At 36.0% G+C, this 12,399-nt stretch overlaps 3 protein-coding genes across 3 annotated transcripts in view; 1 reads left to right on the top strand and 2 right to left on the bottom strand.

Moving 5' to 3' along the window:
• The first annotated feature begins 454 nt into the window (after window positions 1–454).
• Window positions 455–12,399, top strand: part of LOC119828435 (serine/threonine-protein kinase D1) — a 51,307-nt gene continuing 39,362 nt past the window's right edge. The window contains exon 1 of the mRNA XM_038350583.1: window positions 455–644. The gene's annotated coding sequence lies outside the window, so the exon portion shown is untranslated. The remainder of the gene's footprint in view (window positions 645–12,399) is intronic.
• LOC119828762 (neuroligin-3-like) lies at window positions 1,381–6,124 on the bottom strand. Its single transcript, XM_038351005.1, has 7 exons — window positions 5,891–6,124; window positions 4,738–5,744; window positions 4,409–4,515; window positions 3,817–3,983; window positions 3,357–3,535; window positions 2,001–3,005; window positions 1,381–1,585 (listed from the first exon to the last, which is right to left on the bottom strand). The coding sequence occupies exons 1-7, from the start codon at window positions 6,122–6,124 to the stop codon at window positions 1,381–1,383; spliced, it is 2,904 nt and encodes a 967-aa protein (XP_038206933.1).
• Window positions 8,106–12,399, bottom strand: part of LOC119828761 (juvenile hormone esterase-like) — a 20,555-nt gene continuing 16,261 nt past the window's right edge. The window contains exons 7-11 of the mRNA XM_038351004.1: window positions 10,790–10,957; window positions 10,424–10,644; window positions 9,632–10,324; window positions 9,081–9,332; window positions 8,106–8,765 (exon numbers count right to left, since the gene is read on the bottom strand). Of these exons, the coding sequence (XP_038206932.1) occupies window positions 8,609–8,765; window positions 9,081–9,332; window positions 9,632–10,324; window positions 10,424–10,644; window positions 10,790–10,957 (1,491 nt within the window). The 3' untranslated portion in view covers window positions 8,106–8,608. The remainder of the gene's footprint in view (window positions 8,766–9,080; window positions 9,333–9,631; window positions 10,325–10,423; window positions 10,645–10,789; window positions 10,958–12,399) is intronic.

Genomic DNA, 12,399 nt, shown 5'->3' with positions numbered 1-12,399 from the left:
TTTGTGATTTTGGAGGTTGTTGGATTTGCCTCGGATTGGATTAAAAATAGAACCTATTTATAATAAATAATAAAAACTGTTTGTAGTAGACAAATAGCTTTTATTGAAAAAAATTATCTCACATATTAGTTTATTGATATCGAATTCGCATACCAGATAATAAAAATTCAAAACACAAATACAAAATCTTTATTTATTCGTAGTTAATTTAATTAATACTCCATTACTTAAGTTATATTCCTTAATTCAACAAGAGATGTCGCTATAAGTTACTAACAGTTTGATAACATATTATTTTAAGGTTCAAATACGTTAATGTAGTTTTACACAACATTTGACATAAAAAATCATGTTATATTATTTTTTTTAATCTAATTGATATTTTATAGCAGTTGCGTTCCTGGACGTACGTATATAATGTTAAATTACCGGTTACGAAACGTAACTCACGTCATGTCAGTGGCCAATCTGACGGGTGGTTCATGTTTTGCCTTTTGTATTTTACTTGTTGATTTTATTATTAAATTCAATGAAAATTAAGTGAAAAGTGATAATAAAATTGTAGGGATAGTTATGCTATTGTTTCGTGAGTGCTAGCACATCGGTGGAAACCTCGCTTCTCATCTCCGGGTTCGATTCATCAGGTAACGGTATTATTGTTTTTTGACGACGTACCTAATTCTCGTGGACAAATTTAAGTTTACATTACTTATCGATCAATATTTGATACTAAAATTGTGTACATTTATATCGTGTCAATAAGTTATTTCAGTATGAATGCATATTTCCAAATAAAGTTGCGTTAGTTCAACGCGTGTTTCACACGGATGTACACTTATTTATCACCTGACATTCGAAATCTGGAAATTCCAAAAGTTTTTTATCGTATGAAGAAACTGAAAAACTGTGTTAAGTCTATTGTGAATGAATAATGCTAACATTTATTTCAGTCTTAATATTTGGAATTAAAATTACAATCTTTACACACAGTTTTGTAGTATTCTTAGCATTCAAAACTTGCCATCACTTTTTTGAAGGTTAATAAAGCAGTTAAAATTAATTATTAAAAAATAATCTTATAAGAAAGTTTTTGATGACAGATTAGTTCCACATAGAGTTTCAGACATTCTTAGCTACAAATCTTGTTTCCAAAGACAAGTATCTGCTGTACTCTATACTACATGTGATAATGAATTAGTAATTTAATAGCAATAATGTTAAATAATATCCTTTGCTTAATTAATACCATTCACCTTCATGGTGTGCTATTCATTAATATTTTTATAAAAATGAAACAGAATGTTTTATCATAAGTTGTAGAAAGTATTATAAAAACTAATCTTAAATGTGTATATATGTATCATCATAAAAAAACATTTCTTAAGAATTGGAATAATGTTTATAAAATTTGCTATAAATATGATCCCAGAACTTGAACTGCTGAGTAGATATTTCCTTGTTATGTATGTGCCTGCCAAAGTCGAGGTAGCTGATCTGTCTGTAATTAATTGTTCCCTCCACTATTTCAGTTGTAATTGGAACCCACACCTCTGGTATGAGAGCTGTTGTGATGGGGGTAGGATCCCTGGAATACAAAATCTCTCAAATAATAAAGCCATTAGATATATTTTCAATTAATATTTCCCTTTCTAATTGTATCTATTTTAACTTAAACTCTGAATATTACCTTTTTTCTTAGTTTGGACTCAGAAACCTTAGTTTATCATGTTTTTGAATTTCTTGAATGTTACCTCAGTACCAACCTAACAATGTAGGTACTTCTAGGTAGTTTGAATATTAAGCACCCAAACTACAGTGTGCGTCTGCTTATACAAAGCTTTTTTAATTACTTCATCTCCTCTTACCTTTTATCTTATAATTAATACCTTTAGCACTAGAAGTTGTATTTTTATTACATCATGAAATTAATATACAACATCTATTGCGTAATTTACATGGCGACAGATTTTAAAAGTTATGATTAAAAATTGTTCACTTACCCAACTTTTACGAAGTTTATCCACAATTTCCTCAAAATATCAGCTACAATATTTTTTGGGTTTTCCCAATGTAAGTCCATAAAGACAAACTGGAATATGTCTCCGTGTCTAGCTTCCCAGCTGAGACTCTCATTTCTCATCTTATAAGTGAACTTCATTAAAAAAACTGGATGGATGTTCTTGTTTGCATAATAAGCTGCAGATTTTACCAATGGATACTCGATAAATACATCGTTGACATAGTCTATGAAGCTTTGTAACACACCCTCCGGGGTTTCGGAATTGTGAAAATAGAATTTTTTGGTGTATTTGCCAACTTTTTGTTTGTCAATCATATTATCCATGTCCAAATTGTTTGGTAGGAGTGGATCGAAATTCACAGGAATTGTTCTGAATCTAGGCTTATTGTTCTCTACTACGTCAATTTGTTTGCAATTACTGTACACCAACATCATGGGAATGTGCCGGAAGTTTCCACTGGTTAATACATGCAATGGATCGGTATATATCAGGGCCTGTTTAGAATTCTTTTCCAAACACGGCAACCATTTTGTGGATGCATTAACAAGTCTATGTATTGTTAGCTTTTGGAAAAACGTTTGTAGATTGTTTAGATCCTCGTCGCTTTTGTAGCCTAGTTCCTTCGCATTATCTAGTGCTAGCAAAATAGGGTTATAGGTCATTGACGACGGTGCTAACACTGATCCTGATTCTAGGATGGTCTTTTGGAAAAGACCGTCACTTGCTCCAGATAGCAGTAGCAGTTCTATTGATACAGCCCCACTACCAGTGCCGTAGGCTGTGACGTCTTCAGGGTTGCCTCTGAACTGCGCTATGTTGCGATGCACCCAGTAGAGGGCGGCTATCTGATCCTTCAGCCCCGCGTTTCCTTGCACCCCTGGAGAACGTAAGCAGAGGAAACCGGGAGCGCCAATGCGGTGGTTAAATGTTACCACGATTATTTCTTGCTCTAAAAAGTGGGGCGGTGCGTGAAATGCACCCCAGCTGAAATGTTTTGTGGTGTATGACTTTAATCATGGTATGAGATTTAAAAGAAATTATGTACTTTGGTAAATACTGGTTGTTATCTAAGGAATCATTTTCAAATTTTTTTTTTTATTTTTATTTCTGTATTAATTAGTCAGTGACTAATAAATTAATTTCATCATCGGATCATCTATGTCAAATCTTTATTGTTATAATTAATAACCTTAATTTGTATTGAATACTTTTATTTTTAAGAGATTAACTACTAAAGTCGTTACTAAAATGGTAACACTGAGGGTTACACCTCAAATACCCTTTCTATCTCATATGTATAAAATGATGATCCCTCATATAATACCTACTATTTACCCGCTTTGGAAGTGTCCATCGTGAAAATGCATTATCACAGGCATATTGGTCTGATTAACAGCTGGAATGAAAATGTTGACCACCAGGCAATCCTCGGTTCCCGAGAGGTCTGACTGGGGGCACTTTACTTGGTATGTCGCTTCGAATATACCGTCCCATGATAGAAGTGGCTCTGGCGCCTAGAGCAGTCACAAGAAAGTTTTAATGAAAACATTATGTTATTGTTTAATAATTAATATGCTGTGATTGTAGGCTGCATTCGGCGCTCATCCATTAGGAGAATATTTCTCTTATTGAAATAATAATTACTTAATCAAAGATAATTAAAGTGTATAATATAATATAGTACAATAAATATCTCTGAAGAAAACAAATATCCTACATCTAATAACTCCAAAAGGCACTCTTGAAATTGCTCTTTATAAAACATGAATTCGCCCTAACAAATGAGTATTCTGACCTTAAACCTGTCGTAACCAGTGGGCGAGCGGGCGTAGGGCACACCGAGGAAGGTGAAATGCGGGGGGTTGGGCTTGTAATACCCCCTAACTATCCCCTGCGTAGTGCTGACGTCCCAGTGTCGCGGCACCACGCCACTTCGACCAACAACTCGAATAAATAATTGCACTGTCGTCATCAGAAATATGTGCCTCTTTAGCCCGATAAAATTCACCATTGCTTGTTAATTACGTGTTCCGTCAAACCACCGGTAAGTCAGACTAACGTAAATGCAGAGAAAGTTATTAAAACAATTCGCCATGTTCATAACATTTGCACCCGCCGAATGTTTACGTGTGGTGACAAGAATGGACCTGAATTGATAAAACATGTGCTTGCTAATAATTTAATTCCTTAATATACCACTTATTTTACATAACATGGCTCACATTAACTAGAGGGTTCAGGTGAAGTTTATGAAATGCTTATAACAAAGTTAAAAGTCACGAATATGTTGACGAAAATAAGGATCGTAGGTGATTTCAGCATATATCCGAGGTTGTTTTCAATAAAATGACGTTTATATATCTCGTCCCATAGTTTTAATCGTTCACTGTGCAGGTTGTCCAACAGTTTTAATTCTGTGCCTATTTCCAAGCATTCCTCTTTTTCAACATTTGAACCGAACGGTTTCCACTGCACATTTCCTGTTGACGGAATCCTAAAACAAAAATACATATTTACTTTAAACTCATAAGATAAAAATCCACTAAGAAATAGTATAATATAGTACCCTGTTTTTATAAAGCTAGTCCATATATTTTTCATAATGGTTTGCATTCCATTAGCACCTTCAGTTTGTTCAACTGTCGGCGTATCTTTCTGAAAAATGTAATGTAAAGAATCGCCTTTAGCTGCTCCGTTAATTGGGTTGTTTCTATACCCTGTATATGAAAACTCGTAAAAGTAAACCGTAGCGCCCGCTTTAGTTAACGCCCTTGCCTGTCGGATGCCGGGGCTTAAATAACCGAAGTCGGTAAAACAAAGTGAGAGTTTATCCATCGCCTTAATTGTTATATTATTATTACCAAAATAATGCGATTTCACTCTATTACTTATCTCATTTTTATCTTGCTCGCCCAATGCTAAATCGTTCGGTAGTAGCTGTGACAAGTCTCCATTAATCAAAGATACGTTTTCCTCATCCAGCCGCAGCACAGACTGCATGCCGGCGTGGTTTGCAGATCCTATCATAACTGGTATACTAATATTTAGCGTTTTTAGAGATGCCCAGAAGGATTTAACTATCAAACCTCCTTCGCTTTCTATGCAGGGCTTCAAAGTTACGTCGCTGTAATTTTTTACGAAGGATTCTATGTCTTGACTTATCGTTAAATTTATATCGGCAGACTTCATCGGGTGTCTATCTATAGCCCAATGCGATAAGGCGAAACCGCTCTCCGTTATCGCTTTAGCGATGCAATTTTTTGTCTCGTTCGCAATCAAAAGATAGTCAACCAAAGCTCCGCCACTCCCGGATCCACTGACGACTATATTGGAAGCGTTTCCACCGAATGCTTTTATATTTTTCCTGACCCAATTGAGTGCTAATGTCAGATCTTTAAGGCCAGCGTTACCTTGTACAGTTTTATCTTGAATACATATAAAGCCTAACGGTCCGATTCTGTAGTTTGGCAGAACAAGAATAACACCCTCTGGGACTAACTGTTTGGGGCTGTACACGTCAGGATCTCCGCTTCCTGAAATGAAGTCTCCATTGTGAATGTGAAATAGGACTTCCACGTTTTCCGCTGTTTTAGGTGCGAATACACTCAACGTCAAACAGTCTGCTGTGCCCATAAATGTTCCGTCAGATTTTAATTGCGGACATCGCTTCACGTGCTGTTGATTTTCAAGAACGTCTGTCCAGGGTGCCGCGCCGCTCGGTTCCTGAAAGTTTTAATTAAAAACGACCTGATAAGTTTCGATTAGAGCACAATTTGCTATGGAGATAATCGTAACAAAATACGTTGTGAAAAACAATTTTTTTTTTTGTGATACCATCAGTTTTTGATTGCGCTAGAACATGTAAGTACCTGCAGCGGGTTAGTCGCGTCAAATGTTCCATACGGTATATCGAAATATTGTATAATATCTGCATCCTGCATCTTAAAGCCTCGTACTGGTCCGGTCTCCGTCCGAACCACATGATTGTCTTCAGCGCGGCTATCGCCCTTCGCAAAATCCCGCAGTTCTGGGATCCTATTGTCTACCACAACCTCAGCGTAGATTGTAGATTGGATGATAAAGAAGAGAAATAGCGCGATCATCGTAAACGGTAAACTTCATTTATTATTTCGCTTCCATAAATGTTTTGATTCGATAGATACGCTCGCAAGTCGCGGGGAAATGAAAACAATATAACAGAGTGCCTCTTCATGTAGGCTTTCGAAGCGAATCAATCAAGCGGAGTACTGTGGAGTAGAATATATTTTATATTGTTTTGAATAGTGATCTCGTTTCTGGGGATTAGTTTGAGGGAAAGGTTAAAATTACTGGCGCGTTTTTGGAGACTCCGCTATTACAGTTTATACTTTTAAATATTTCTTTATTTATCCTAAACTGTCGTAAATATATAGCGTATTATATTGGTTGATTAGTTTTATGTTTCTGAAAAGCACTTATAAATATAATTGCAAATTATTAAGATGACCTAAATTTCATTTCATAAAATAACTGCACATATTTTGTGACTCCCACAAACGAAAATAGTGATATATAAAATCATCATGCATCCCAAAAACTCTCATTCGTCTAAATGGATGTATTTGGAGTTTAGTTTATTTTACCATCCTACTTCCTACTAATTATAAATGCGAAAGTTTGTAAGGATGTGTATGTGTTTGTTGCTCTTTCACGCAAAGACTACTAAACCGATTGCTATGAAATTTGGTATGTAGACAGCTGGACAACTGGAATAACATATAGGCAACTTTTTATCCCGATATTCCTACGGGATACGAACTTACGCGGGTGAAACAGCGGGGTGCAGCTAGTTGTCATATTATGATATATCTACATATCATAATATGACAAAATGACATCTATTTATCATAATATGATAAAATTAGATCTTATATATCGGACAATATATGTACGCGATGATACTCCCAAGCTTTTATGTTATCAACAATATTACAAGCTGATACGGCCTTTCCAAGCTTATCTTAGGATATTTCGTAACGAATTGCTTTTTTAAATATCAAACATGACATTATCAAACATGGAAAACTGAATGGACCAACTGATATGAGAATTGTAGACCTGGAACTCCCAACCTTTTTGTTAATTGTAACAAAAACCATTGGGTTGGTTTTTAGATCATATGTTTTAATTAAACGACTCCATAACACCATATCATTCTCATTGTATGGTGTAGATAAATATCGTGAGGAAGTAGGCATTTTGTAGGATTTTTTTTATATTATATGGAGAAGACAACGGAATAGACAGATCACCTCATGATAAGAGATCATCGTTACCCACATATAATAATAAAAAATAATAAAAATAAAATAAAAATCTTTATTTTGCCATAACATGCCTTACATAACTATAAACATTGTCTCTTAAACAAGAAAAAACGTATCATAAGAGACCTACACATGTTTAATCAACCAGTAGCTTGTATTCTCATAGTATTATAAATGTATAATTAAATAATTCAATATGTATGAGGAATTGGATTCGTCTTTTAAATTGATTTGGATGCCGTGAAGAGAGTTAATAACTAAAACTATTTGCACCTACATGTAGGTTTTTTTCTTCCGATCTGTAATGTATGGGCTGCGTGTGAGTTTTTATTCAATTGAATTGTACACTGTATGGGACAGGCCTCTGATAGCTGAAGCGTAAAGTTAAGCTGAGTAAAGGTAATTTCGATCAACGGCTGTCAAATGCATTGTTGGGGATGCAACAGGGGAAGTGTTGGACGCACTTTATGTTTTTTTTTTCTATCGGATCGAAAGGTTTTTCGTTATCAATGGACTTAAAAAAAAATTAAAATATCTTCATCCAGTAAAATTATGAGCTTTTTTTTTGAAATCGGTTTTAAAGTTATTAATTTCTCTTAAATTAAGTAGGTACTCGAAACTCAGAAAAAAACTAATCTGTTTATTTATTGTTTCAGGTAAATTTTAGTATGCGTTAGAGGGTATAAGTTAAACTGTAACTGTAAACGCTTTACCACAAGAGTCACGGTGGGGTAAGTTTTAATTAGAGATTATTATATAACATAATATATATTTTTTTTTTTATTATTTATGGTTCGAAGAACACACACTTTAATTATTGACTGAAACAGAACTACGTTTTACGTATTTTTTTTTAATTATCTACTACGTTATTAACAAAATTATGACCAAATTGTACGTCGCAGTTCTTCCTTACAACATTTAACTCCACTGTACTCGCCACTTGCGACTGAATCCCAATAAACGTTATATAATGCGCGATCCGTCGCTCACAAAAAAATTGTGCGTATGCACTACAAGCAATGTATAGTTTTCAATACAGGTTGACATATATAAAATAGGCTCATATAATGAGTGCTCCTAAACCTTCCAATAAAGCGCCTAAAAAGTCCTTCTGACATATTTTATCTGTATATCTGTTTTTCTTTTTTTTTATTCTACCAGATTACACTTTATCACACACAAATCGTCAAATTATATAACAACATTAATTACAATCAATACAGAAAGAGTTACGGTTTAGTTCCTACGGATAATTCAGTTCAGCGCATTTCGTAAGCCTTAATGTCTCCTAAAATAATATTTCTCGTATATCCCCTCCCACATTGCCATCTCCCGCCTGTGGGGGAAGTCTATCATTGACGGGCTCGTATTGATGTCCAGCAGTCGAGGATTCTGGGGCTCCATCGTATCCCACTGCACTGGGCCTGAAGGCTTTCTAAAAATTATAACGAGGCTTTAGTATTATGCTTTACATATCTTCCATCAAATTTCAGCTTTGTGTCATACACATATATTATACAGTTAACATTGCCTATTCCGGACTAAACATGTCAATTAGCTGTTGGTGATCACTGGGAAAAGTTAAGCAAAAAGATTACATACATAGGAGAGTACTCAAGGATAGGCTTACTCAAGCTTATTGAATATGAGGACTTTGACTAGATAAATATGTAAGTTATGTTTCAGTCGTTCTCTAAAAATACATAATATGTACTTGCATGATCAACTATAAGTACATATAGTAACTCACAGATCCTTAACAAAGCTGGTCCAGAGCTGGATCAAATGTTGATGTACAACGGCGTCGTCTCCATCAAACTCTATGTCCTCGCTGGGGAACAGATAGGCGAGCTCATCGGAGTGCGCTGCCCCCGTCTTCTTCACCTCAGCCTCGGGGAGCACTCCAACATTACCGGAATGTGAGAACTGGTAGAAGTAAACGGGACTGTGGCACGCGTGAAATTTCGCACTGCGGTAAATATGGTTTAGGAAATAGGCGTCCCTGAAACGATATGAGCAAAAATACGTTTTGGATCCGTGATGGCAATGTTTATTCTGTATGATATAAACTTTTCAATCATATTTAAAGCACGTCAAAGTATAAAAATAATGATAAACTTTATTTACAGTTTTCGTATCTAAATAAACGGTCCAGTCTGTAGACTGGTAAATACAGAAGATAATATAAAAAATAAAAAAGGTGTAAGAAGCAGTGAATTATAAATTATTAGATTTATCTAAATACTGCGCATATAACTTAAATAACCGCTACACAAATATTTGATTCAGCTGGCTTCTAACCTGTAATATTCCAAAACGGAACTCGTCGTCATTTCATTTTTAAAGTACATATCCGTGACTTGCTTGACGATCGGCCTCATTTCTCTCTCGCTCATCGCTTGCAACTCCGCAGGAAGTAGATGCGATGTTTCTCTCGCCATTTGCTTAACGACTTTTATATCTTGTAACGTTGAAATAAATATGTACGCTTCATCCGTATTGTATCCGACGATCAAGGGAACGGAACTCATTTTGCCTTTCATTAAAGCATTGTAAGGCGCTTCCGATAGAAGGCTTTCCTCGTTTTTAATAGATTTTTCAATGCACATGCCAAAAGGGAAGTACGGAACGTCTAACTCTTCGGATTGCTCAACTATATCCAGTATCGAGATTCGCAACGAGTCTGTATCATTCAGCCTTATTTGTAAGTATTCTGTTTTGTCGTTCGCGTCGTAGTTGAACGCCCAAGGTGCTAAGATACTGCCGCTCTGCATTATTGCTCCGTGGAAGAGGCCCTTAGCCATTGGTGAGATCGTGAGGGCCTCGACCATTGCAGCACCAAAGCCCTGCCCGGCTACCACCACTCTATTTGGATTGCCTTTGAATGCAACTATGTTATCCCGCACCCATCGTAGCGCTGACACTATGTCTTTTACCCCTGCGTTGCCCGGTATATTGCCTTCCTTAGAACACATAAAGCCCATTGGTCCCATTCTGAAAATTTATTTTTAAACCGCAATTATTTCTGTTATATTTTATATCTTTGTCTGCAAGATCTAGAGTACCAAAATATTTATTGGATGCAAATCTTACCTATGTCGAGCAATAACTACTATGATGCCTTGTTTCACCAATTTATTTGGATGATAGTCTCCGCCGCTGCTTTTCACCCAGACGAGAACTGGCCAGGGCGCTGCACCTGTTTTCGGAACGTAGACATCGAGCTGAAGGCAGTCCGTGGTTTCCGATCTGAACGTGCAGTATGGATCATGCGACTCCCGTATACCTAACCAGGTTGGGGCGATGCTGGCTTTCTAGAATGAACTTGAACATTGTCAAAATGGCATCAACTATATCTGTTTAATTCTTCTACCGGTTTAGTATAGAACATATTTAATTTCTCAATTGTAACAGCAGTTATAATTTGGATTTATCTTTAAATTTTACAAAGCATATTACCTTAAATCTACCCCCATATCCGTTCGCAGCCGCATACGGGATACCAATGTAACAATCGAATCCCTCGTGCTCTATGCCCCGTATCCGTCCCTGTACTGTCGAAACTATGCTCCCCACTGATAAATGCACCATGCCGAACAACACGTATATTAGCCACATTATCGGATATTATCTCCGTACATAACTGGGCTGTGTTAAAATATACTGGTAATTGAAAAGGCTGTCGCGTGCAGCGAGCTGTATCTCGTAGATATATCAGTGCTAAATGGATGCACAAACAAGTATTTTACTGCTGCAACTGTGCTTTGGATTTATGGGGATATAATGTACCATTTTAATTAAGAAGTGGCTGTTTCTCAGTCACGCTTTCGTTTAGTGTTTAGTGACTTAGATTACCTATTGCCTTACGAGTACGACCAAGGAGTTTTGTTTGGAATGAAAATACGTTTAATTTCATTAGACAGTGGCCGTTTATCTATCTCGCAATCGTTTAGTGTTTAGCGAATTAGATTACCTTTGGACTTACGAATAGATTACGGCCAAGAAGTTTTATTTGAAATAAATATACGTTTACAAATTAAACATTAAAAAAATAACTTACAAGTAAAAAAAATTATACAATAAGATATTCAATTAAAAGCAGTATTTCAAGAACGGTCGAGTTGTTGTAGAATATTGTGATGAGGCGAAAGCACTAGTGGAGCAGCGCCGATTTTCAGTAGTTCCCTTAGCGTGCGAGACCCTTGGAGCGCCAGAGCTGTCTTATAAGTAGTAAAAAGTAATACAATAAAAAAGCTTTAGTTATAAAACATAGTATAATAGTTTGATAACAAATCAGTTGTATCTTAGAATTCATTCAAAGCGGTCAAGTGTTTTTCGAAATATCTTTTTTTAACTGCAGTTGTAAGTAAGTTTTGAGTCAACTAACATAGCCTATATTTATCATCCCGGTTCATCATTTATCCCGGGCGGATTCGGGACGAATGGCTCGTGTTTAATAAAAACTTTTTTACTAGTATATCCACATTGTCCCATTGATGGTGTTATGGTTAACTGCAGCATGCCACTGATAATTAGAACGATTGCCGATTGAGCAAACTTTCCACAATTTTTCGCTGCGCACGGTGAGAGTGCTATCATTGGTATACATAACTGCGTTTTTATCTTCGTTGTTATATCGGATAATTGTTTTATAAGTGCTCAGAATTCAATGAGTAAACGGGTCGAGTGGTTTTTTATGTCATCTTCGGCAATGGAGCTGGTGGTTCGCCTGATGGTAAGCGCTACCACCGCCCATGAACATTTGGAGAGGCGTAAGGTCGATTGCAGACCTAACAACTCTACAAATCGATTGCAGACTTTAAATCGGAAAGGGATTAAGAAAAGATTGAAGAGAGGCATCTAAAGGCTAAATGTAACAGGGGTTACTCAAACTTCGCTGTGTGTCGGTCTGTCTATCGTTCTATTTATAAAATACAAACTTTTACAGAGTAATCACGTACAATAAAAAAGCTAGCTGAACTAAAATCCTACTTATATTATACTTAGTCTGGCCATAAATACTGTTACACTTAATTATAAAAAAATATTACATTTGAATTTCGAATCTG

Source organism: Zerene cesonia, chromosome 8, assembly GCF_012273895.1.
Source record: "Zerene cesonia ecotype Mississippi chromosome 8, Zerene_cesonia_1.1, whole genome shotgun sequence".
NCBI classification, from domain to species: domain Eukaryota; kingdom Metazoa; phylum Arthropoda; class Insecta; order Lepidoptera; family Pieridae; genus Zerene; species Zerene cesonia.
Note: the sequence above shows the minus strand (reverse complement) of the source record. Positions and strands in the feature narration are given on the sequence as shown.